This window comes from Saccopteryx bilineata, chromosome 12, assembly GCF_036850765.1.
Source record: "Saccopteryx bilineata isolate mSacBil1 chromosome 12, mSacBil1_pri_phased_curated, whole genome shotgun sequence".
Classification (NCBI taxonomy): Eukaryota; Metazoa; Chordata; class Mammalia; order Chiroptera; family Emballonuridae; genus Saccopteryx; species Saccopteryx bilineata.
This window is the reverse complement of record NC_089501.1, coordinates 56181597-56203573: the sequence shown is the minus strand read 5'-3', so window position 1 is coordinate 56203573 and position 21977 is coordinate 56181597. Positions and strand designations below refer to the sequence as shown.

General features: G+C 52.8%; 1 protein-coding gene across 1 annotated transcript in view; it reads left to right on the top strand.

Moving 5' to 3' along the window:
* The window catches only part of PDE10A (phosphodiesterase 10A), a 160221-nt gene that overhangs the window by 132031 nt on the left and 6213 nt on the right, over positions 1–21977 (top strand). The window contains exons 8-11 of the mRNA XM_066247818.1: positions 1795–1878; positions 3667–3817; positions 7170–7325; positions 17573–17745. Of these exons, the coding sequence (XP_066103915.1) occupies positions 1795–1878; positions 3667–3817; positions 7170–7325; positions 17573–17745 (564 nt within the window). The remainder of the gene's footprint in view (positions 1–1794; positions 1879–3666; positions 3818–7169; positions 7326–17572; positions 17746–21977) is intronic.

Genomic DNA, 21977 nt, shown 5'->3' with positions numbered 1-21977 from the left:
TCCCTGGTCCTGGTCCCTGGGCGGGCTGTGAGTGCATCCGTGATCCTGGTCCTGGTCCCTGGGGTGGGCCGTGCGTGCATCCGCGGTCCTGGTCCCTGGGGTGGGCCGTGCGTGCATCCGCGGTCCTGGTCCCTGGGGTGGGCCGTGCGTGCATCCGCGGTCCTGGTCCCTGGGCGGGCTGTGAGTGCATCCATGGTCCTGGTCCTGGTCCCTGGGCAGGCTGTGAGTGCGTCCGGGTCCCTGGGGCAGGCTGTGAGTACATCCGCTGTCCCGGGAGCTGGGACGGGCTCTCAGTGCCACTGAACCCCAGTGAAAGGGGCAGTGGAGTTCGAGTCACAAGGGCCACATTTTGACCCCTTCTGACCGATCATCATCTCACGTACAACTGGTCCAGATCTCATTATCTCAGAAAAAAATATCTGAACACAATTATGAAATGAGTTCATCTGAATGTTAGTTTTTTCATTTGTCTTTTGTACACTCTAAACTATATATATAATATATAATTTTTAAGTGGCATTTATTATCAAATATCTAATGGTTTTTATTTTCATATAAATTTGAATTTATGAATTAAATTTGGTTAGTCAAAATTAATTCAACTTTCACACTTTGTTTTTCAATTCTGTGTTAATATATACAATCACCGGTGGTAGAGCCTGTGAGAACTTGTATTCTCGTTATAAGTACAAGTGAACACTACTGAACTACATAGAGAAATTTCAAGAGTGACCCAGAGCTGGTAATTGCCTTATCATTGGGAAGATAGTGTGGTTAAATTAATTAAACAAGGGGGCCACTGGACTGAGGTGGCCTCCCTGCCCTGGTGGCCAGATAGTTGCATGCCAAGGTCAGGACATGGAGACCCCAGGACACCCCATGAGACCTTGAACAAGGGGTTTATAGAGCTTTCTAACTGGTGCACATATATGCGTAGGGGAGGTGGTGTGCCCAGTCAACGTGGGCTCACCTGCCCCTTCCCACGGAACTCGCCCCATGTGGCTTTTCCATCTGGCTCTTCCTGAGTTGGATCCTTTACAATAAACTTGAGACAGTAAGTCAGGCATTCCCCCAAGTTCTGGAGCTGTTGTAGCACGTGATCAGACTTCTGCTTTATAGCTGGTAGGTCAGGACTCTGGGGGCCTGGACTTGCAGTTGTTACCTAATGTGAGGGGCAGTCTTCATGACAGAGTCCTTAATCCCTGGGTCGGTGCTAATTCTAGCTAGTGTCGGAATTGACATAAACCACTCTGTTTATTTGGGTTAAATATTAGTAACTAAATTAAATTAAAAATAGGTAGTAACTTTGGATGCTTATGAAATTTTTCTTTGGACTTAAATAGGAGATAGAACGATTTTTAGCTCTAAAAAAATAGATAGTTGTATACTATATTCCCCTTATTGATTAGTTATATAATATATTCCCGTTATTGATTAGTTGTATAATATATGTGTATTACTCATAATACAGTTTTTTTGTGCATTTTCCATTGCTCTGGTAGTAACTACAGCATCTCGCCCCCCAGCACTTTTTTTTTTAACAGATTGTTTAAGAGAAAGTTAAGCAATGACAATTAAGCAAATGTTGAACTACATTTTTAATGGAACATGTGAGATTTCCTTCTGGAAGCCTTCCTGCGCTGCAGAGCCCTCACCGAGAAGGCGTGCGCGGTGGGTCCGCCCTGTGGGGTCTCGGTTCCTGTGGACAGTGTTGCCCTGCTGCCAGCCCTCGTCACTGTGTTTACACTGATCCGGTTTAGGAATGAACTCAGCCTTCTCTCCGCTTCATTGCAGATTCCACTTCGACATCGGTCCCTTTGAGAGCATGTGGCCCGGGATCTTTGTCCACATGCTCCACCGCTCCTGCGGGACGTCCTGGTAGGCACGGCCACGCGCTTCCGCTATGAACAGATGCTGACAGGACCGCCCCGCCCCCGCCTGGGTGCCCGGCCAATTTCCGGGTTGATTACTAAAATATGCTATTTGTAAAGTACCTTTTCTGGATATGTAAATGTAAAAAGGCTAGTAAGCTTGCTGGACAGACCGGGGCCTCGCCTGTGTTCCTTAGAGCAGTGGTCCCCAACTCCCGGGCCACAGGCAGGTACCGGTCCGGGAGCCATTTGGTACCGGTCCACAGAGAAAGGATAAATAACTTACATTATTTTTGTTTTATTTATATTTAAGTCTGAACGATGTTTTATTTAAAAAAATGACCAGATTCCCCCTGTTACATCGATCTAAGACTCACTCATGATGCTTGTCTCGCGGTCACGTGATACATTTATCTGTCCCACCCTTAAGGCTGGTCCGTGAAAATATTTTCTGACATTAAACTGGTCTGTGGCCCAAAAAGATTGGGGACCCCTGCCTCAGAGGCTGCACGCCCTCTGGCCACGTGGCTGTCCCTCTGCTCGCAGCCGCGAGCCTAACCGGTGGTCGTGCAAATGTAGGCTGAACGTACCTCAGCTGCGTAACTGAGAGAGACAGGTTGTCACTCAGCATGATGACACACTGCTCTAAAGTGTGTTTGGGAATAGGTGTATACATCCGGGTCGGCTTCAGCTTACATTCCATGTCCATCAGAACAGGTGTGAAAGGAGCAAGTCCACCAGTCCAGCAGTGATGTGCCCTCAGCACGCCTCTCTCCGCCTGTCTGTCCATTTCACTTTGGCCTGTGTCCCGGAGGAATAATTTTCTTCTCTCTCTCTGCTCAGTCATTCAGTGGCTAACAGAGGCTCTCAGTGTCTCCAGCACTAAATTTCACTTCTCTTCTGTGGAAGTCTGGTTTCTGTTCCTTTTGGCAGTGACTTTCTTAAATTGCCATTTTAAAAGGACACACACAGCATAGCTAACTCTAGTCATTCTTAAATATCCATTGTCAGTTTGACCACTCAGAACTCTTAAAATGACATACCTTTGACTTTAAGGACATCTGAAAAAATTCAGTGGAGAACATACAGGTTGCGTGTTTTTAGAAGTTTCCTGAACTCTCGTTTTGTTGATATTTGGAAGAGCACTGCTTTGTGACGATGCCTTTGTGCCTTTGCTTTAAGCTGCTTTAAAACAAAGTTGGTGAGCTCTATTCAAATAAGTATAAATACATAGTAGTAATGTAAAATATAATATAATAACCATCTTGTATAGTGAAAATACATCATTTCTATCACATGCCATGTCAGGATGTCGTCCTTTGCCACTTATAATTGGAGTGCCATAATAGTTTGGATTCATTTGGAAAAGATAAGCACTCATCTAGAAAGGTCTTGTGCATGGTAAACGTATTTGTAGTGGGTGAATCTGAAAATGCTTTTTGGAAAAGACTAGTTCAGAACACTCTTGAGCAGAATGGAAGGGTGTGGTGTGCTGGGTGGGCTCTGTGGGAGTTGGGGTGTGCCCCGGTGGACAGGTGATGGGAGTGGGTGGTGAGAACGCCAGCCCGTTGGTCCCTCCTCCCTGCCAAGTCCCTTTGTGGACAGAACAGAAGCCACGGAAGAGCTTCCTCCCAGAACTGGCTGAGACTCAGGGGGGCAAGGGCGAGTGGGGCTGTGCGCCTGGGCTCCTCACGGGGGCTCGGCTGATGTGTGTGCCATGCAGTGTGTGTGCGGGGTCCGGAGGCCCCCGGCAGCATGTTGATTCTCCACCGGCTTCTGTCTATTTCTCCCGCAGCTTTGAGCTTGAAAAGCTGTGTCGCTTCATCATGTCTGTGAAGAAGAACTACCGGCGGGTTCCCTACCACAACTGGAAGCACGCGGTCACCGTGGCCCACTGCATGTATGCCATCCTGCAGAGCAGCCGCGAGCTCTTCACCGACCTGGAGGTGCACGCTGCTGCCGGCGGGCCTGGCGGGGGTCGGGTTCCGAGTGGAGCACGCCGTGTGCGTGTGTGCGTGACAGTTCCAGGTCGGGCTCCGAGTGGTGCACACGTGTCCATGCGTGTGTGACACTTCTGGGTCTGCCCAGCTGGGACCAGGAAGGGAGGTCAGGCTCCACGTGTGGCATACCGTGTGCTTGTGTGCATGACAGTTCCAGGTTGGGCTCCGAGTGGGGCACATGTGTGTATGCGTGTGTGACAGTTCCGGATTGGGCTCCGAGTGGGGCACACGTGTGCATGTGTGTGTGACAGTTCTGGGTTGGGCTGTGAGTGGGGCACACGTGTGCAAGCATGTGTGACACTTCTGAGTCTGCCCGGCTGGGACCAGGAGGGGTCGGACTCTGAGTGGAGCACACATGTGCATGCATGTGTGGCAGTTCCGGGTCTGCCCGGATGGGACCGAGTGGGTGTTGGGCTCTGAGTGGAGCAGGTGTGTGTGTGTGCGTGTGACAGGTCCAGGACAGGTTCTGGTTCAGTCAGTAGAAGCACACTTGACAGATTGCTAGAACCAAGCATTTATTGTGTTACTTTGTGTAAGAAGTGTAGATATACAAATTCCAACTTCACAAACATGTCCCCAAGGAAAGAGTCACCTTGGTGGCCTTTCTTCCTCATGAAGTCTTGTGAAGGGACCTAAGCAGAGTGACCTTCCCATGGCCCACAGGCCTGGGAGCGTGGACACACCCGGTGGAGGGCCACCTAGGGCGTCCTGTGCAGTTAGCCCCTAGGACTGTTTGAGTTCCCGGCGCGAAGGGGTAGGGCCTGTGGTGTCTCCCTGGCTTTCTGCACCCACGGCAGCTCAATGCCCGTGACGGGTCCACATGGGAAGTTGTCCCGCCGTGGGGCTGGCAGGTTCTGGGCAGCTGTCCGTTCCTGCCCGGGTGCCCTGGGTGAGCAGAGCAGCTCGGCCCAGTGTGCTGATCCCGTCCGGCCCAACCTGGCCCCCAGGTGGGTCTCCCCTGCACCCAGTCCTGGGGAGCCCGTGAACACGCTCCCTCAGCTCCCCCTCCTCTTCCGTGAAGCCGGTGGACTGGCGTCCTGCCTCAGGGGGCACGTGGCCACGGAGAGAGGGGAGCTTCCTGTCTGTGCCCAGGACAGTGCCCTCCGTCGTCGTGCCCTGGTTCATGCAGAGCAGAAGGCCCTTAGGGTCTCAGCCTCCTCCATCTTTCTGTGACACCGCCTCGCTGTCCCCGAGCCGCCCTCCTGAGTCTGTGACTCTCAGGGAGGACTCACCTGCAGCCAGGTGCTCCGCCTCCCCCAACATGTCTCTGCTTCCCCCTCTGCCTTCACGTCCCTGCTCACCTGTCACCCCCGACCTGCCCTTGACCTCCTCCTGCCAGTCCACCCGGCTGCCCTGTGTGTTCTCCCCTGAGCTGCCCTTGACCTCCTCCTGCCAGTCCACCCAGCCTGCCCTGTGTGTTCTCCTCGAGCTGCCCTTGACCTCCTCCTGCCAGTCCACCCAGCCTGCCCTGTGTGTTCTCCTCGAGCTGCCCTTGACCTCCTCCTGCCAGTCCACCCAGCCTGCCCTGTGTGTTCTCCCTGAGCTGCCCTTGACCTCCTCCTGCCAGTCCACCCAGCCTGCCCTGTGTGTTCTCCTCGAGCTGCCCTTGACCTCCTCCTGCCAGTCCACCCAGCCTGCCCTGTGTGTTCTCCCTGAGCTGCCCTTCACCTCCTCCTGCTAGTCCACCCGGCCTGCCCTGTGTGTTCTCCCAGAGCTGCCCTTGCCCTCCTCCTGCCAGTCCGCCCAGCCTGCCCTGTGTGTTCTCCTCGAGCTGCCCTTGACCTCCTCCTGCTAGTCCACCCAGCCTGCCCTGTGTGTTCTCCTCGAGCTGCCCTTGACCTCCTCCTGCCAGTCCACCCAGCCTGCCCTGTGTGTTCTCCCTGAGCTGCCCTTGACCTCCTCCTGCCAGTCCACCCAGCCTGCCCTGTGTGTTCTCCCTGAGCTGCCCTTGACCTCCTCCTGCTAGTCCACTGGCCTGCCCTGTGTGTTCTCCCTGAGCTGCCCTTGACCTCCTCCTGCTAGTCCACTCGGCCTTCTCTGTGTGTTCTCCCTGAGCTGCCCTTGACCTCCTCCTGCCAGTCCACCCAGCCTGCCCTGTGTGTTCCCCCCGACCTGCCCTTGACCTCCTCCTGCCAGTCCACCCAGCCTGCCCTGTGTGTTCCCCCCGACCTGCCCTTGACCTCCTCCTGCCAGTCCACCCAGCCTGCTCTGTGTGTTCCCCCCGACCTGCCCTTGACCTCCTCCTGCCAGTCCACCCAGCCTGCCCTGTGTGTTCTCCCTGAGCTGCCCTTGACCTCCTCCTGCCAGTCCACCCAGCCTGCCCTGTGTGTTCTCCCTGAGCTGCCCTTGACCTCCTCCTGCCAGTCCGCCCAGCCTGCCCTGTGTGTTCTCCCTGAGCTGCCCTTGACCTCCTCCTGCCAGTCCGCCCAGCCTGCCCTGTGTGTTCTCCCTGAGCTGCCCTTGACCTCCTCCTGCCAGTCCACCCAGCCTGCCCTGTGTGTGCTCCTCGAGCTGCCCTTGACCTCCTCCTGCCAGTCCGCCCAGCCTGCCCTGTGTGTTCTCCCTGAGCTGCCCTTGACCTCCTCCTGCCAGTCCGCCCAGCCTGCCCTGTGTGTTCTCCCTGAGCTGCCCTTGACCTCCTCCTGCCAGTCCACCCGGCCTGCCCTGTGTGTTCTCCCTGAGCTGCCCTTGACCTCCTCCTGCCAGTCCACCCAGCCTGCCCTGTGTGTTCTCCCTGAGCTGCCCTTGACCTCCTCCTGCCAGTCCACCCGGCCTGCCCTGTGTGTTCTCCCTGAGCTGCCCTTGACCTCCTCCTGCCAGTCCACCCGGCCTGCCCTGTGTGTTCTCCCTGAGCTGCCCTTGACCTCCTCCTGCCAGTCCACCCCGCCTGCCCTGTGTGTTCTCCTCGCACATGTTTGGGCATTCTGCACGTGCCGTGTGATTTCCCGGCTGTATTCACCAGTTACAACAGCAGCGGCGCTGTGAGACTTGGGCTGTGGTGGACGGAGCCCGCCCTCCCTGGTGCATACCGGTGGTGTCTGTGGTTGGGCGTGTGCTTTCTTTCGATACCAACTCCACTTCTTCTCGGAGTTGAGGAGAAAAACTGAGGAATGGTTTTACTCTCGTGTTCATAAGCAGAAACGCAGAGGTTAAAACGATGAGGTCACTCAGCACTCCAGAGCTCCGTGGGTGCTGTGGCCTCCGTGGCAGAGGTTGCTGTGGCCGGCGGGCAGGGTCAGCTGCGGGTCGCCTTCCCTGTCCGCGGGGCTGAGTGTCTCGCTCTGTGCCGTTCTTACAGCGCAAAGGACTGCTGATCGCGTGCCTGTGTCATGACCTGGACCACAGGGGCTTCAGCAACAGCTACCTGCAGAAGTTCGACCACCCGCTGGCCGCCCTGTACTCCACGTCCACGATGGAGCAGCACCACTTCTCCCAGACGGTGTCCATCCTGCAGGTGGGCTGGCTGGCTGCGCCTGCTCTGTGGCTGGCGCTCCTCCCAGGAGAGCGGTGCTCCGGGGGGGCGGGAGGTGCTCTCAGTCCTGGGAGCTGGCCCTTGTGGTCAGCACGAGGTTAATGTGGATTTGGGTGAAGGATCCTTTATGAAGATTTCAAATATGCTTTGTGATCACATTTGATGTTTTAGTACATGACAGCCTAAGGCAAAGTTTGTTTCAGTAGTTTAAGCTAATTTATGAGGCTTTTCACAATCTAGAACCAGCATGTATTAAACAATAGATCTTGAAAGTTAGGCACATTCAAGGTTTTAAGTGCCTCCTGAAGCCCTTTAAAATTTTTTTTTATTTTATTGCATTGCATTGCATTTAAGGTGTTCTTGCTGATCAAGACAAGGACAGTTGTCAACTTCACTGTAAAATATATATGCTCCTCCACTTTATTTTTTTAAGACTTGATTCATTTTAGAGAGGAGGGAGAGGGAGAGGGAGAAGAGAGACAGGGGGAGAGGGAGAGGGAGAGGGAGAAGAGAGACAGAGGGGTCCTCCTACACTTTAAACCAGGAGTCTCAAACTCACGGCCCGCCCACCAATTTTGTGCGGCCCGCAGATTAATTCACGAAGTTTGATTAGTCTGCGGGCCGCACAAAATTGGTGGGCGGGCCGCACGACCGCGAGTTTGAGACCCCTGCTTTAAACCGTTTCCCTCAGACTCACCCTAACAAGGTAGCGATAACCTCAGAGTTGTTGTAATAAAGCGAGCTGTGTCTGACTTGGTGGCAGACCCTGTATCTTCCTCCCCTGTCAGCACCTCGGAGAAGGAGGAGGACTCAGCAGAGGGCCTTCGGGTCCTGTGCCTAAGGGGCGCTCCGAGTGCTCAGAGCAGGGACCAGCCACAGCACGTTGTGAAGCAGCTGGGCCTCTCTGCCTGGGCCAGTTCTTCCTCGTGTCACCCAGGGGCCCTCTCTGTGCCCCACCAGCTTCTCCTGGGCCAGTTCTTCCTCGTGTCACCCAGGGGCGCTCTCTGTGCCCCACCAGCTTCTCCTGGGCCAGTTCTTCCTCGTGTCACCCAGGGGCGCTCTCTGTGCCCCACCAGCTTCTCCTGGGCCAGTTCTTTCTCGTGTCACCCAGGGGTGCTCTCTGTGCCCCACCAGCTTCTCCTGGGCCAGTTCCTTCTCGTGTCACCCAGGGGCGCTCTCTGTACCCCACCAGCTTCTCCTGGGCCAGTTCCTTCTCGTGTCACCCAGGGGCGCTCTCTGTGCCCCACCAGCTTCTCCTGGGCCAGTTCCTTCTCGTGTCACCCAGGGGTGCTCTCTGTGCCCCACCAGCTTCTCCTGGGCCAGTTCCTTCTCGTGTCACCCAGGGGCGCTCTCTGTACCCCACCAGCTTCTCCTGGGCCAGTTCCTTCTCGTGTCACCCAGGGGTGCTCTCTGTGCCCCACCAGCTTCTCCTGGGCCAGTTCCTTCTCGTGTCACCCAGGGGCGCTCTCTGTGCCCCACCAGCTTCTCCTGGGCCAGTTCCTTCTCGTGTCACCCAGGGGTGCTCTCTGTGCCCCACCAGCTTCTCCTGGGCCAGTTCCTTCTCATGTCACCCAGGGGCGCTCTCTGTGCCCCACCAGCTTCTCCTGGGCCAGTTCCTTCTCGTGTCACCCAGGGGCGCTCTCTGTGCCCCACCAGCTTCTCCTGGGCCAGTTCTTTCTCGTGTCACCCAGGGGCGCTCTCTGTGCCCCACCAGCTTCTCCTGGGCCAGTTCCTTCTCGTGTCACCCAGGGGCGCTCTCTGTGCCCCACCAGCTTCTCCTGGGCCAGTTCTTTCTCGTGTCACCCAGGGGCGCTCTCTGTACCCCACCAGCTTCTCCTGGGCCAGTTCCTTCTCGTGTCACCCAGGGGCGCTCTCTGTGCCCCACCAGCTTCTCCTGGGCCAGTTCCTTCTCGTGTCACCCAGGGGCCCTCTCTGTGCCCCACCAGCTTCTCCTAGGCCAGTTCTTTCTCGTGTCACCCAGGGGCGCTCTCTGTGCCCCACCAGCTTCTCCTGGGCCAGTTCCTTCTCGTGTCACCCAGGGGCGCTCTCTGTGCCCCACCAGCTTCTCCTGGGCCAGTTCCTTCTCGTGTCACCCAGGGGCGCTCTCTGTGCCCCACCAGCTTCTCCTGGGCCAGTTCTTTCTCGTGTCACCCAGGGGCCCTCTCTGTGCCCCACCAGCTTCTCCTGGGCCAGTTCTTTCTCGTGTCACCCAGGGGCGCTCTCTGTACCCCACCAGCTTCCCCTGGGCCGGCTGGGCTGGCATGCTCAGCAACCCCTAACCCAGAGAAGCTGACCTGTCCGGGTCCCACCTGCAGGACTGAGAGGGAGGAGGCAGAGCGTGCGGAAGTGTGAGTGCTCATGACCTTCTGGGCAGACATGGAGGCTGTGTTGGGGACCAAGCACTTTGTTTTCAAGTCTCCTGCAGCAAGTAGCTGAACATTCTCTTTGCTCATGGGCTGGTTCTGTCCCTGATGTCCCCTTGATACCAATATTTCCCTTTTTTTCCTCTGATGATATATGTGTAATGATATAAGTATGAATGGATAGATAGGAACATACATACCTGCCTAGAGAGCCGAGCGGGTTCATGTGTGTGTGTGTGTGTGTACACACCGACATGTGGAAAACGTGCTCTTGTAAATAATCCATCATTCTAGAACTTCACGCAGGTTTATGTCTCCTTTGACGTTACTCCTCCCATCAGGCTGTTTGTTGTTACGGGAAGAAGAGAAGTGATAAAGATGGTGGCGCGGCCGTGATACAAGCGGGTGGGTGGGGGGCTGTGTTGACCTAGGAAGGTGCACCCAGCTGTCCCCGAGCTGCTGCGGCTCACAGAGGTCCCCCTTGCAGCAGTCCCTCACTGTGTGGGCCGGGTTACTGAGCGGGGCTCCCCCAGGGAGCAGGACCTGGTCGCAGGGCCCGTGTGGCGAGAGGAGTCCAGGCTAGCCGCTGGCCCCCGGGAGGTCCTGGGAAGGGTGAGACTGCAAGCCCGGAGGTGGATTTGAGTCGCTGCACAGGCCCAGGGGCTCGTCTGCTCTGTTTCCTGAGGAGATGGGCTCAGCAGATCACAAGGACAGGAAGCTGGCAAGGGGCTGGGCATGGCTGTGGATTCGGGGGAGCTGCCCGCCTGTGAAGACTGAGCCGATCCCAGACTGACCACACCTCCTGTGTGAGCTGCGACAGGGAGCAGTGTACTGAGGCCACTGCAGACCCTGCCCCATGGGGCCCATAGTACGAGCAGCAGTGTTCAGGACAGCGCCCTCCTTTTCTGGAAACCTCTGTACTCTCAGCTGATTTTGCAGGTACACTCGAGACACGTCTCTGAGTGTTCCTGCTCATATATCACTGCCCCTGAGGGTTCAGGGGAGCCTGTCACTGTGCGCCTCCCAGCTGCCACCAGCCACCGCAGGAGGCAAGGGGACATCGCAGCACACGTCTCTGTCCTGGAGCGTGGGGTCTGCAGGGGGCCAGCGTCCCAGCTCAGCCCCGTGGCCGCTCTTCTCACTGCTCCGCCTGCACGTGCTCTGGGGAGGCAGCCCTCCCAGCGGGCGGTGGCTCTCACTGCGTCTCAGCCTAGGGCGCTGTCACACTGGTTCCCAGACCCCCAGCAGCGTTCCGTGTGGCAGAGTCGTGCTCAGTGTGGGCACCTGCTGTGGCCTGTTCCCCAGCACAGGCTGTGCCTGGACGGCCCTCTCCACCTGCAGCCTTTTCGCCCCACGTCCCGTGGCCCTGTCTGCCGGGACCCCGCTTGTGCAGACCTCCGACTGCACACTGTGCACGTCACAGTGTTGTTGGCCTGAGTGCAGGGTCACAGCTGGCTCCTCGCTGATCAGGACAGGCAGACGGAGCACGCAGGGGCTGTGGGCTGATGGCAGTGCCAGCCGGGGAAGGAGGAGCACACGCAGACATGTGGCCCAGCTCCCCTTCCACGCGTGAGCAGGCGTGTGGGCTGGCCTGTGGAGTGGGCAGTGTGGTGAGTGCAGCTGTGGAGGAAGCCAGTCGCCACGTGAGGCCAGCAGAGAAAAGAGAGGCTGCGTTCTAACCTCTCCCCGTGACCTCGTAGCTCAGGGCATCAGGACAGTTTCCACAGTGGCTGCACCACAGCTGTGTGTCGGTCGTGATGGGTGGGCGTTCAGGAGAGAGAGACTGCCCACCTGGGGCACCCCATGCAGAGCTGGCCACTCTGGCCACGACGCCCTCCTGCACGTCCCTCAAGGGCCCTTGTGCTTGGTGGCCCACCTCGTCCTTCATCACATGTCTGTTTACTGCCTTTTGCCCCTGACCATCATTCCTCCCCGCTCCACCTTCTCAGCGCCTGTCTGCACATGTCGCTTTCCTGCCGGGCAGTCCTCAGTGGTCCCCCAGCCTCGGTCTCCTCACTGACCAGGACTGCTCATATGCTCATGTCTCCTCCCCGACTGCCCTCAGTGCTGCTGTGTCAGTCTGTCCGTCCTTCTCAACAGTGTGTCCGTAGCCGGGAGGGGCCGGTGCTCCGTGCCCCCACACGGTGCCCCGGAGCACACACGTGTCTTCCTGGTTCCACGCTGTGCTGAGCTTTCCGGGATGAGTGAGCTCTCCTCTGCTCTGAAGTGTAAGCCAGAGGGGGCAGTCCCTGCATGTTGGTCATCTCCGTAACTGTGGGCTGGGACCCCGGAGTCTGTGGATGGGTGTGGAGATGGTCACACCAAGGTAGAAATGGGGAGAATGAGGGAGACTTCAGATTGAGCAGAACAAGTCCAGAGATAAAAACTGCAAGTGTTGTTTGGGGGAAAGTGAGTAGGTAAGTCTCTGTGGTGCAGAGCGTGTAGACAGCTCAGCAGGAGAAAGGGACATGCCTTCGAGTGAGGGGACTCCTTCGAGTGGACAGTGACATCCAAGGAAATAGGCCCTTTGTTCTCACCTAAACCTTACCCACTCGCTTTAGTGATTGTGATAGAACCATTAGTGTCAGAATATTAAATGCGTTCCTTCCCTTTCCTCTGAGATGTTAATGATTATTTTGAAAATTGAATCTGCTTTTTTTCTGTCGCTTGCCTCCTGTAACTCTCCTACCTATGGTAAGTATCAGAAAGTCAAAATTTTAGAAAACAGACTCGTTAGGAATGATTATGCTCATTATTAAGAAAAACTTCTTAATATCCTATGAATCTCAAATTCCCACGGTTTTGGAAATATGTTCACACTTGAAGAGAGTTCCTCTTCACCCAGCATTGTGAGATCCCATGGCAGTTTCATTACTTATGTAGTGGTGACGTTTCCGTGACATGCTCACACGATCCTGCAGTGTGTCTGCGCTGGGAAATTTCCGTTGCCTGCGGTACCCCCAGCACTGCCTCGCTGCTGACCTGAGACGGCGGGACAGGCTGGCTTCAGTCTGCCCTGCCCTGCGGGGTTCTGAGTGGACATGGTCTTTGGCCCCCACGTCCGTCTGGGCACATCTCTCTGTTCGTGTCTCCTTATCCCTCTCCCTTCCTCCGGCTGTGGAATGGTGCTGGTGCTGGTGGAGTGAACCACCTCCACCGTCCTAGTCTTTGTTTTGTCACCGGCTGAGGACTCGCTGTAAACCAGACACGAGGTCCGTGCTCATCCTCATGTGCTGTCAGTCCTGTGGTTTCCTGTGTGGTGGGACTTCTGCACTCCCATTTCACAGGGAAGAACTGTGCGCATCGTCCATTGTGCCATCGCTGGCAGTGGCAGAATGGGATCCAACTCTGGAATTGCTTGACCCCAAAACCTGCGTTCTTACTTACAGCCTGCTCCTGCTCCTCAGTGTGCCGTCCGTCTGTCCCATGTGGGGGGGCGATGACACGCCAGAGTGAGCCTTGGGCGTCTTTTCAAGGCCTTGGGTTGGGCACGTTGGATGCAGTCAGTTGTCATGGACGTTTTCATCCTGAAGCCCTTGGGAGTCCACCCTGCCTGTCACTTCCTAGAGCAGTGACTGTCCACCTGGCCGGAGCAGGACTTCAGGGAGTGAGGTCTGGACTGCTGGACTGCAGGTGTCGACACCTGAGCCCCGGGCCGTCCACAGGTCTCATAGGTCTGAGCGGCACAGGGCCCGCAGGAGTCACTGTGATTAATAATAGTGTTGAAAATCTCGCTGAGGAAAGAATACTGGTCGGTGTGTCTTCCCGCACCTGCTCTGATGTACCCGCATCCCTTCCACCCTGCTGGCATGCCCTGGCCCTGCCCACATGCCTGTCCCGACACCCAACCCTACCTGCACGCCTCCCCAGCCTTCTGCCCACGTGCCCCCTGCCCGCCCTGCCCGCATCCACACTGTGGGCAGAGCTGTGGCAGAGCAGACCTGCCCGTGTCAGCACCTCCTGGAATCGTCTGGAGCCCCCGTCACTGCCAGACGTGGGCTCCCTCCTGGGCCTCTTGTTCACCCTCCTCTACCTGAACTCTCACCTGGCGCTCGTCCGCTTGATCGACATCCTGAAGTTGGTGTCGTCCCAGCAAACACAGGTCTCATGCTCCCCCTTCCCACCTCCGTGTGTCCTTCAGAATGTGTCCCACTCCTGTCCTGCCAGACCCCTCCCCACCCAGCAGGACACACCGTCCACTCTCGGTCTCCTGTGGCTCCACTACCCTGCGAGCTCCTCCATGGTGAGCTTAGGGAGGTCGGGCCTTGGATGCAGTGGCCCTAAGTGACCCCTGTCTGGCACCAGGAGACCCTGCAGGCTGAGCGTCTGGTAAGGGGGGACTCTGCTCCCCGCTCTGATGCACAGACACAGCCGATGGCAGGAAGGGGCCGGGTCCTTCGTGTCACCAGGTGTAAGAGCTGGAGGCCTTCCAGCATCACCGCACCTCAGCACCGTGTGTGCTCAGGCACGGGTGGGTCCCAGGAGCACAGCGCCCATAGCCCGCTCCTCTGCTGTCGCGGAGGCCGGAGTGCTGGGCTGCCTGCCTCCACCACGTGCCTGCAGGTGGCAGTGGGCCCGCTGCCTGCAGTGCGTGTGAGCCTCACACAGTGCGGCCTGGGCTCTGAATGCTGACACACTTACCTACCGAGATACACGTGTTGTATTACTCTGTGAGGCTTTATGTTTTAACTAACGTGAAATTGGAGCTTTAAATACTACTTTGTTTATGGACACGGAATAGGATGGTGCAAAAATAGGTTTATGGTTGTTTGTATAAAATAATAAATATAACAATACAAGAATCAACTCCATTTTATTTACTCACCACTGTAAACATACTGTTGCCCCACCCTATATTTTATTTTAATTCTCTTTTTAGTTAAATTTATTGGGGTGACTTTGGTTAATAGAGTCCTGTGGGTTTCAAGAGTACAATTCTGTGATAACACCATCTGTACATTGTGTTGTCCGCCCACCTCCCGGATTCAGGTCTCCTCCTGTCACCATGTGTTTGGTCCCCTTAAGCCTTTACTGCCCCCAGCCCTTCCTCTGGTGCCGCCATGCCATTGTCTGTGTCTCTGAGTTTCAGTTTTATGTCCCACAGATGAGTGAAATTACGTGGTTCTTAGCCTTTCCTGTCTGACTTGACTTTGCTTAGCATGGTGTTCTCACCATCCATCCGTGCTGTCGCGATGGCAGGGTCATCCTTTCTCGTGGCTGAGAAACATCCCACTGTGAACACGCACCATGCCTCCCTCACCCAGCCCTCTACCGAAGGACAGTTAAGAGGGCCATTTTTTGTTTATTTATTCATTTCCTGTACTCTTATAGAAACGAAGGAGGCAGTAATAAAGTCCTAGTTACAACTTTTATTATAGAGGTCCCATCCTCAACTTTTCCTCCTTCGTATTGTGAAGCAATCACAGAAATAACTAATCCACAGTGGGTGGCAGAGTGTACAGCTCCTTTATAACGGGTTTCGTTTGTCTCAGACAACAGACACTTCTAGACTGGGATGAAAATGCAGTCACGAACGGGGTCGCAGTCCGGTCGTAACTCTGGTCATCAAGAGCATTTATAGAGTTCAGTCTAAGATCCCCCTAGTCTAGAGACTAAAAACAGATCCAGCAGCAGGCGAGGCTACTGTGTGCACTGCGACCGCGTGGGCATTGGCAGCAGGGGGACGAGCCACGTGCACACATGGATTGCACGTGGCTCCTCTTCAGGTCCCGTCAGTCAGCAGGCGAGCACACCAGCACTGGGGGACACCCTGCGGCTGACAGCGTGTTTGGGGGAGCCCAGCTCACAATCACTCAGGGTGGAAACAGAGGCCAGTGGCCTCATGGGTCATGGTCCTGCCAAAGCAGGGAGATGTCACAGCACGGGTCAGAGAAAAGGTTTCCGTTCTGTAGCATTTGGCTCTAGGACCGCAGACAGCAAGGTTGGAAGGGCCGGAAAGGTGGTTGAGTTCAGCCAGCTGCCCAACCTGAGTCGTTCCCTGTCCCCACCAGTCACTAAGCAGCCTTCGCTGCAGCCGCCGGGCCCATGGCGCTCACGCATGTTCTGAGCATGAGATGCGTCCCCCTGTGCTGAGCTGACGTCAGCCGGGTCACAGCCTGCACCTCGCCCTCTGGGCTCGTGGAGCTGCTGCCGTGAGGCTGTCACTACAGTCATGGTGACAGCCAGGAGACGCAGGGTCTTCTCAGTCAGAGGGACTTCCTGGTAGCATTCCAGCATAGTCATCATCTCAGAGAGATGGTGGACTCGTCTACACTTTGTAACTGGAAAGCGAAATCATGTATGTGAAAGTGCTTTTTACACTGAGCACCTTGTGCAAGCAGAAGGCCGTACAGCCCTTGCTGTCGGAGAGGTGGCCACCCGGAACCGACTGCTGCATGCACCGGAGGACGCTGTGGGCATGTACGGACTCCCGAGGGTGAATGACGCAGAAAGACGGAGGGCAAGGACATAGCGTGCACATGCAGCTTTACTCCAGAGCGACAGGAAGCAGACAGCATGTAGTGGATGTCTGGTCTTGTACAGAAATACACTTTAATAACTTTACAATTTAATATATCTCGTCAGCCAATCATGGTAGCTTATGACAAGTGAGAACACTCAAAAACCAATTTCTGGTAGCACCATGATGACTGAAAATGAAATAATTAAAATACTATTAGTGAACCCACAAATTTTACACATCTTAATTATCTCAACCTTTTTTCTGTTTGGAGAAAAGCAACCCATTTTTGTCTCAATTACAAATAAAAACTTGAAATTCTCAGAGGTAGGAATTAATGTGGAAAGTATTTAAAAGATGCCCATATAGGAAGAAAATTCTGGGACAGTAGAATCGAAGTGACCAGCCTTGGGGCCTTGCTGGGAGGGACATGCTGCACTGTCCCCTGCCCCAAGGATGGGAGGGAAGGTGGCCTGGGCTTGCACCTGTGTGATTGGCGTTTCGTGTGTGAGCTCTTGCGCGTGAGGAGAGTGTTCAGTGTGCTGACGTGCACTTTACTTTGAGGTTGTGGGGTGCATTCTTCCAGGGCAGTGGTGGTCAACCTGGTCCCTACCACCCACTAGGGGGAGCTCCAGCTTTCATGCTGGGTGGTAGCAGAGCAACCAAAGTATAAATAAAAAGATAGATTTAACTATAGCAAGTTGTTTTATAAAGATTTATTCTGCCAAACTTAGCGAAAATCTGACATAAAGTACTTGTAAGTAATTATTATTATACGCTTTAACTTGCTGTAACTCTGCTCTATAAATTTTATAAAGTAAAATTACTTCCCTACTTAATAAATCACCATGACTGTGGAACTGGTGGGCAGTTAGAAAATGTTACTACTAACAGAGATACACAAGTGGGCGGTAGGTATAAGAAGGTTGACTACCCTTGTTCTAGGGTAAGGAGACAGTAGGTCAGAGTTCATTACGCTTGCTGGAGTGGACAAGGATAGAGGTGACTTTTAGCTCATTAATTTTCAGCATAATATTAAAAGCACTACACTTTTTGATTTAAGAAGAAAAATTTTTTATTTAAATACTTTACATTTTTCAGGCCTTCAGTTACTGATTAGACATATCCACAAACTAGGTAGGTATGTAGTCTCGTCACTGAGATTTTGTGGCAGCAGATGATGTTACCATCACTGAAATAGTTCATTCAAGTGCTGGTTTTGTTGTTGTAGCTGGAAGAGAAGGCACAACCCAATCCATTCATCATTTCAGACTCTTCTTCTGTTCCCCCCAAACCTGTCATTGGCGTGCCAGGTGCCCCTGGCTGACTGTGCTACCGCCCGCCGGGGAGAAGCCACAGGACCCGAGCTTGCACTGGTCACTGGGGGTGTGTTTGTGTCTCTGCAGCTGGAAGGGCACAACATCTTCTCCACGCTGAGCTCCAGCGAGTACGAGCAGGTGCTCGAGATCATCCGCAAAGCCATCATCGCCACCGACCTGGCGCTCTACTTCGGAAACAGGAAGCAGCTGGAGGAGATGTACCAGAGCGGCTCCCTGAACCTCAACAACCAGTCACACAGGTAGGGGGTCTGACAGCGGCTCCCTGAACCTCAACAACCAGTCACACAGGTAGGGGGCCTGACAGCGGCTCCCTGAACCTCAACAACCAGTCCCACAGGTAGGGGGTCTGACAGGGCTCCCTGAACCTCAACAACCAGTCACACAGGTAGGGGGTCTGACAGCGGCTCCCTGAACCTCAACAACCAGTCACACAGGTAGGGGGTCTGCCAGCGGCTCCCTGAACCTCAACAAACAGTCCCACAGGTAGGGGGTCTGCCAGCGGCTCCCTGAACCTCAACAACCAGTCCCACAGGTAGGGGGTCTGACAGCGGGGAGCCCGGCAGCTGTGAGCAGAGGCCATGCACCTCTAAAAACAAGTGCAGCTTTGGGTGAGGTGTGTGTCTGGATTCATTTTTTGTGCATGTGGGTGTCCCGTTGCTGAAGAGACTGTCTTTATCCACTGTTTGGGTTTTGCTTTTTTGTCAGACATCAGTTGACACTGTTATGTGGGTCTACTTGGGGGCTCTCTGTTCTGTCCCATTGATCTATTTCTCTGTTCTCCCACTGTGCTGATGACTACAGTGGATTTATAGTTAGTCCTGAAGTCGGGCGATGCCAGGCCTCCAACATTGTGTGGGCTATTCTGGGTCTTAGGCCTCCATACAAACAAGCATTTCATTTTCGGAGGTGCTAATATAATAGGTACTATGTTCCTAATTTATAATTTCGCTTGTTCCTTCCAGTACGCAAGGGAAGCAGTTGACTTTTGTGTGTTGACCTTGTATCCTTCCATCTCTCTGTGATCACCTGTGAGGTCCAGTGGTGTTCTTGTCTTTTCTTCTGGATTTTCTACAGAGATAAACATGTCATCTGTGAACAAGGACAGTTTTATGTCTTCTTTCTCAATAAGTATATCTTTTATTTCCTTGTATTGTCTTACTGCATTGTTAAGGACTTCTGGTCTGATGTTAGAAAGGAGAGTTTAGAAGAAAGGATACCCTTACCTTATTCCCCATCTTAGGAGAAAGCTTCTGGTCTCTCCCCATTAAGTATGATGCTAGCCGTACATCTTGATCAAGTTGAGGTTACCCCCGTGCCTAGTTTACTGAGAGCTGCCATCATGAATGAGTGTTGAGTATTGTCAGGTGAATGTTACGCATCTATTGATATGATCATGTGATTTTCTTTGGCCTGTTGGTAATATGATAGATTAAATTATTTTTGAATATTGAACTAGCCTTGCATACCTGAGATATATCCTACTTGGTTGTGGTGCATGATTCTTTTTGTGCAGGATTGGATTGGATTTGCTAAAATTCTGTTGAGGATTTTTTACATCCATGCTCATGAGAACTGTTGGTCTGTAGTTTTATTTCCCTGTAATGTGTTTGTCAAGTTCTGGTCATGGGGTACTGCTGGCCTCATGGAATGAGGGAGTGTTTTCTTGCTTTTATGCACAAAGAGGGATTATAGCGAATTGATACAATTTTTTTTTTCTTCAAATGTTTGATAGAACTCACCAGTGAACCATTCTGGGCCTGGTTCATTCTGTTTTGGAAAAGTAATTTAGTATTAACTCAATTATCTTTAATAAATAAAGTACTTTCATATTGTTTTTATTCTTGTGTATATTTTGGCAGATTCTTCAAGAAGTTGGTCCATTTCATCTTGGTTGTCAAACTTGGGGCATAGAGTTGTTCATGATATGTATGCCTGGTCACTTTTTCATGTCTATGGGATCTGTAGTGATATTCTTTTCTCATTTCTGATATTAGTAACTTGTATCCTCTCTCTTTTCTTCTCAGTTAGACTTGACAGAGGCTTATTGATATAATTTATCTTTTCAAAAAACAGGCTTGAGTTTGATTTTCTCTGTTGATTTCTTATTCTCAATTTTATTGATTTCTGATCTAATTCTTATTTCTTTTCTTCTGCTTACCCTGAATTTAATTTGCCATTATTTTTCTAGTTTCGTAAAGTGGAAGCTTATAGATCTTCTCTTGATTTCTTCTGTGACTTAGGTTGTATTTAGAAGTGTGGTGTTCAGTCTCCAAGCATTTAGAGATCTTTTCCCTCCACTTTTCTGTTATTTGTACCTTAACAATTCCATTGTTATCTAAGAGCATACATTATATGATTTCTGTTCTTTTAAGTTTGTTAAGGTGTAGTTCATGGCCCAGAACATGGTCTACTTTGGTGAATGTTTTATGTGAGCTGAAAAGAATGAGTCTTCTGCTGTTGTTGGATGAAGCAATCTATTGATGCTAACTGTATCCAGTTATTTGATGAAGTTGTTGTTGTGTTCAGGTATGATCATTCTAACTTTCTGCCTTTTTTTTTTTTTTTTGCATTTTTCTGAAGCTGGAAACAGGGAGAGACAGTCAGACAGACTCCCGCATGCACCCGACCGGGATCCACCCGGCACGCCCACCATGGGGCGACGCTCTGCCCACCAGGGGGCAATGCTCTGCCCATCGTGGGCATCGCCATGTTGCGACCAGAGCCACTCTAGCACCTGAGGCAGAGGCCACAGAGCCATCCCCAGCGCCCGGGCCATTTTTGCTCCAATTGAGCCTTGGCTGCGGGAGGGGAAGAGAGAGACAGAGGAAGGCACAGCGGAGGGGTGGAGAAGCAAATGGGCGCTTCTCCTATGTGCCCTGGCCAGGAATCGAACCCGGGTCCTCCGCACGCTAGGCCGACGCTCTACCGCTGAGCCAACCGGCCAGGGCCACTTTCTGCCTTCTTGATCTATTTCTGAGAGAGGGGTGTTGTAGTCTCTCGCTAAAAGAATGGATTCATCTTTTCTCCTTGGAGTTCTGCTAATTTTTGCTACACATATTTTGATGTTTTATTGTTAGGCACATGCAAATTTAGAATTGTTATATCTTCTTGATGAATTGACCCCTTTCTCGTTATGTAATGCTCTTATTTATCCTTGATAACTTTTCTTGCTTGTAAGTCTACTGTATTTGACATGAATATAGCCACTCCCATTTTCTTTTGATTGGCATCAGTGTGGCATATCTTTGTCCACTCATTCACTTGTCATCTTTACATGTTTTTTATTTAAAGTGGGTTTCTTGTAGATAGCGTGCAGTTGGGACCTACTCGGACAGTCTCTCAGTTCAGGCATAGTCCTTACTATTTAAAATGATTATTGATACTGTTGAAAAATATCTGCCATATTTGTTACTGTTTTTATGTTCTTGGCTTTGCTCTTTGTTCCTGTTTTTGTGTTCCATTCTTTTCCATCTTTTGTCATTTATTTGGTCATTTCATGTGATTGATTTTTTTCTGCTTTCTGAGCACATCAGCTATACAGCATTTAAAAGTATTTTTTAGTAGTGGCCCCAGAATGAAAATAGTTTTTCAAAACTTAGATCATAAGAGCATGAAAGTTTGCTGAACATCTTTCATCATAAGAAAATCCAAATTAGAACCACAGCAGTGTACCACTCACGCTCACCAGAATCGCCACAGTTTAAAAAAAACAACAATACCAAGGATTAGCAAGAACGTGAGACTATCAAAGTACATACTAATATGTGGCTGGTTGGAGTATAAAATGTACAGCTGCTTTGGAAAATACTTTTAAGTTTCTTATAAAGCCCAACGTAGGTTTATTTTGTGACCCAGAAAACACATGTTTACACAAGACGTCAACACAACTGTTCACAGAAGCATTCTTCATAATACACCCGGACAGGAAGCCACTCGAGTGGCTAAGAGTAGGTGAATTAATAGACAGTTTCTAGCATTTATACCATGTATTTTTGTACTGTGTTTATTCTGCTGTTACTTCAGCTTGTCAGCGTGGCACACAACGAAGTCTAGGCTCTGTGCTGTGATCTCATAGGCTTGCACGTCGGCGCTTCGTGTTCTGGTAGCTGGACAGTGTCTTACGTGCACAGTGAGGCTGGCGCCTGCCACCCTGGTGCCCAGTCCCGTCTGCCACAGGCCGCTGGGGCTCGGTGTCTCGTGTGCTGGAGCACAAGACTCCCTTTTCCTCACACGTGTCCGCCGGAGCGTGTCAGTCATCGCCATGTGTCTTCGTGTTTGGGAGAGTGTCTGGTCTGCAGGAAGTAAATCCCAGTGACCGGTGGCTTCCACTCTGCTCTCCTGCCCGTCGCTGCACCTGCCCCGACACGCTGTCCTGCCCCTTCCCGAGCGATGCCCGCTGTCGAGCCCGACCCCAAACCATGGCTGCGGGTCCAGTCGCGGTGGCCCGGGGGCGGGTGCTGACCCGCTCTGT